At 33.4% G+C, this 4,162-nt stretch overlaps 1 protein-coding gene across 1 annotated transcript; it reads right to left on the bottom strand.

Moving 5' to 3' along the window:
- Positions 1 to 1,902: 1,902 nt before the first annotated feature.
- On the bottom strand, positions 1,903 to 3,924 carry LOC145030847 (Tetratricopeptide repeat (TPR)-like superfamily protein). The gene is made up of 3 exons (XM_078979278.1): positions 3,582 to 3,924; positions 3,069 to 3,399; positions 1,903 to 2,161 (listed from the first exon to the last, which is right to left on the bottom strand). Exons 1-3 carry the CDS (start codon positions 3,848 to 3,850, stop codon positions 2,057 to 2,059), a joined length of 705 nt encoding a protein of 234 aa, XP_078835404.1. The 5' UTR covers positions 3,851 to 3,924; the 3' UTR covers positions 1,903 to 2,056.
- Between the last annotated feature and the right edge of the window lie 238 nt (positions 3,925 to 4,162).

Below are 4,162 nucleotides of genomic sequence, written 5' to 3' on the forward strand. Positions count from 1 at the left end.
TTTAAATTGCTGACTTAGTTTGTTATAGAACTTGTTTTGAGTAAGTTTTATTAATTTTCAAAAACCAGATAACAAAACCGACAAACCATACAATTTTAACCGTATAATTGTACCAACTTATTTTTCGGTTAAAAACCGAAACCACACCAAAATAACTGAAAAACCGCATGCAAAACCACACCGAATTAAAACTGCACCTATAGGTTTTTCCCTATAAAATACCGCAACTTGCGGTTTGTGGTTCGGTTTGATCCAAAAATCATACTGTGCTCATGCCTACCCAGATGGATATATGAAACAAGTTAATGGACCTATGTCTCTTATTTCTCTCTTACTGTTCTTTTAGTTTGTTCCGATGTTAATCGTATTTGTAATGATTTTGTTCTTTCAGAAAATATCTATTCTACATAGTACATACTTTAACAAATAAATAAATTTCACCATATATTAGAGGCCTCTCTCCTCTATAAAAAGCAAGTTGTGAGGCGGTTGAACCAAAGACAAAGAGTTCGCAACGTCTTGTTTTTGTGGTAGGTTAGAGCTTACTTCCTTTTTTGGTGCTGAGCTAGATTGGCTTCTTGGCCAAAAATAGTTTAGTTTATTTTATGTCCGGTTCATTTTAAATTGCTGACTTAGTTTGTTATAGAACTTGTTTTGAGTAAGTTTTATTAATTTTCAAAAACCAGATAACAAAACCGACAAACCATACAATTTTAACCGTATAATTGTACCAACTTATTTTTCGGTTAAAAACCGAAACCACACCAAAATAACTGAAAAACCGCATGCAAAACCACACCAAAATACTGCAACTTGCGGTTTGCGGTTCGGTTTGGTCTAAAAACCGCACTGTGCTCACCCCTACCCAGTGTCTCTTATTTCTCTCTTACTATTCTTTTAGTTTGTGCCGACGCTATCGTATTTGTAATGATTTTGTTCTTTCAGAAAATATCTATTCTACATAGTACATACTTTAACAAATAAATAAATTTCACCATATATTCTTAATACATGTATCATTCATAGAACCCTCTGTAACACGAACAAAACGTATTAATAAACTTTACAACTTATTAATCTATTATGTAAATTATACATAAAGGAACATATAAGACATTATATTTTACAATAATATATTAAATTTTTATAAAAAGTTCTAAATTACGTTGAGACGTTGCATGGCATTTCACTTCAGAAATTTTACCTAACTAGAGCAATGGAAGTTAATCTGTAATTGGATGACAATCTATAATTAGATAGATTTTTTAACATACAATGCCTGTAATAAGATAATAAGATAAAAGGAACATGTTGATATTTCTTGCATTCAACCCTTTTAGTATAGAATTTTGAAATTTAGTACTTGATTCAAAACTTGATGTCATGAGTGTATAAATTTAGGTTGCTGATACGTATACACTACTTTTTTTACCTAAAAACAATTTCTAAAAAAGGGATAAAAAATAATTTACAAGTATTTAATTAAAGTTATGGTGAGCAAGAAATTAAATGTCACTTGTCATTGTTTACATTCTAAATTCTTTGAAAAGATTTACAAACAAAACAGAAATATACAGAGGAATCGAATTGAATTCATGTCAACACCTTGTCTACTTCCATTTCTACCTTTCTTAGTGTCATCGATCTCTTCCAAGGACGATTTACACTTTTTAATAATTGAATTAATGAAATAGAAATAATAAAAATAAAATACGACTCTTCAGCTTTGAACCAGCTCTTTTCTCCTGTCATTGAAGTAAAGTCACAATTTGGAGGGTAATTTAGTCTTTTTATGTTACAAGTATAAGTACCCTCACAATGGCCTTGAGGAGGGATGGGTCATTATCGGTGCAATCAGACATCTACCTTCCCTTATGTAGTTGTATAAAATGCCAATTATAATAATATAAATAATAAATGATGATTCTCACTATAATTTAACTTATACATAACCATGATTAATATGTGTTGTATACTTCTATGTATGATTACAAAAAAGTGATGCAAATAGTTCTAGAAAGTAAAAAATGAAGGCAACAAAAGCATTCTTGTTTGTTCATGAACTTGGTTGTTCTACTTCATTGAGGCGAGTGATTTCTTTCTCCCATTTAAACCCGGACATCTGGCGTCCAAACGGGACAATTAGGTTATACCTGAAGACCTGACAAAAAATAGCAATGTACTTTCATTGATTTCTTTTTATAGCATAAAGTAAATAATGTACTTTCCTTATTTTTTTTTATTATTATAACATCTTAGTTTCATTTCTTCCCATTTAATTACAACATTTGGACATTCAATTTTTTCTTACTAAAAATCAACTCAATTATAGTATTGTACTTTCAACCTTTTTTAATAGGAGAAATTACTAAGAAAAATCAACCAAATTTCAGCGGTAAAAATTAGTTTTTTTTTTATTTACATGACATTGCTATATTATAAATAGATTTTTACTATAATAGGAAGAAATGAATGTAAGATTATATAATAGAGAGTAAATTAAACAAATGGTCCGTATGGTTCGAGGTAATTTGCACGTTGGTCCCTAACTTATTTTTTTAACTCAGAAGGTCCTTATAGTTTGTTTTTGTTGAGCGTTTGGTTACTGTCTTACCATAAAAGACTGTTTTGCCCTTGATTTTTTACTTTATTTAACTAAAGTATGGTTAAATAAAGTGGGGTAAGTAAGGTAAGATGAGGTGGAAGGGCGGTTGAGGGTATGTTTATTTAAATAAATTAAAAAATCAATGGCAAAATAGTCTTTTTAGGTAAGACAGAGACCAAACGTCCAACAAAAACAAATTGTAGGGACCTTCCGAGTTAAAAAAATAAGTTAGGGATCAAACGTGCGAATTACCCCAAACCATAGGGACCATTCATGTAATTTACTCTATAACAAACAAATAAGTAAGTTGCTATTTCTTAAATTTAGCCCTATATATTATAGATAACGCCTAATAATGGGTTACATAGGTTAAATGGTTTAAAAATCGGCCTAAAGTCTGCAAAATCGGCTTACAAATCAGAAAATTAAGCAAACAAGGGTTCATCGATCAATCATCACTGACCTTATCATTGATGCTGCGAAGCTGAAGTTTCAAAGAATCTGAATTTTCATCCCATTTGGAATTATCTCCACTTTCCTTACGAACCCATGCTTTCTTCAAGCTTAATCGCCATTCAGCAACTCCGATTCTGATTTCTTTGTTGAGTTCAACCCACTCCGGTGCACATTTGTTCCTCGATAGTATCCTATACAATGTGTCATCAGCTGGATCGGCGTGAGGATTGCTATTCAGGTTTAACGGTTTACCCTTCCCTGGTAAGTTCTCGAACTGGCCCTCCTCCATTGAATGCCAAATCCTTTGCTCGACGACATTGATAATATCGGTTTCTGACCTGATAATCAGAGAGGAAATTTAGGGATTTGAAATTGAAACCCTAGTTTGAAACAAGGATTCCCTAATTGAATGATTTACTGATTGAACGTTAATCGGATTTCGAGTAATTGGGTCTGAAAAGTTGAGAAGAAGAGGATAATTCACGATTTCAGAAGAGAGGGGATGATGATACGGTGATACCTAATATTGTTGCGTTGGCCACGGAGTTCAGGAGGGAGTTTCCGGTCATTAACAGCGTCTATTACGCCGGAGAGACGGTCCTGCGTCTTCTTCTTGGGCTTTCCGGCTGTCGCGGACGTGCCATCTGACGAAGACGAAGCGCACCTGACCTTGGAGAAGGTAGGACAAAGGATGGCAATCAGAGAGGCTTCGTTTAGTATATGTTTGGAAATAGAGAGTGGTGAAGAAGAAGATGCGATGGTTATCCCCTTATGGAGTCGAGTCGCCATGGATGAAACGGTGTTGGTGGCCACCGCACACCGTCGTCGGAGTACATGTTTTGTGTGCAGTTGACGGTTAATAATGAGTGATGTGTTGAAACGTGCTGAGTTAGACTATGTTCTCCACGTGGCGAGATATGGACAGCGAGTTAACTCGGAGATCAGTATCCGACTATTCGGCTCTAATTATTTATTTTGAAGGTTCCTTGGTGATGAAGTACATTTTTAAAATTATTACAAACCAATATAATATTTTTAACTCAATTTTTTTTTATTTAAGACGTAGTTCATAATGATAATCTTTAGAGTAAATTATTCGAA

The sequence above is a fragment of the Lactuca saligna genome, chromosome 2 (assembly GCF_052625555.1).
Source record: "Lactuca saligna cultivar CGN05327 chromosome 2, ASM5262555v1, whole genome shotgun sequence".
NCBI classification, from domain to species: Eukaryota; Viridiplantae; Streptophyta; class Magnoliopsida; order Asterales; family Asteraceae; genus Lactuca; species Lactuca saligna.

What these genes read in the sequence shown, in the direction of transcription:
- LOC145030847 (XM_078979278.1), bottom strand. Translation starts at nt 3,850, where the DNA reads ATGGCGACTCGACTCCATAAGGGGATAACCATCGCATCTTCTTCTTCA. An exon ending in GGCCAACGCAACAATATTAG is followed by an intron (nt 3,400 to 3,581) that starts GTATCACCGTAT and finishes TCTGATTATCAG; the next exon opens with GTCAGAAACCGATATTATCA. An exon ending in TTCGCAGCATCAATGATAAG is followed by an intron (nt 2,162 to 3,068) that starts GTCAGTGATGAT and finishes ATTTTTTGTCAG; the next exon opens with GTCTTCAGGTATAACCTAAT.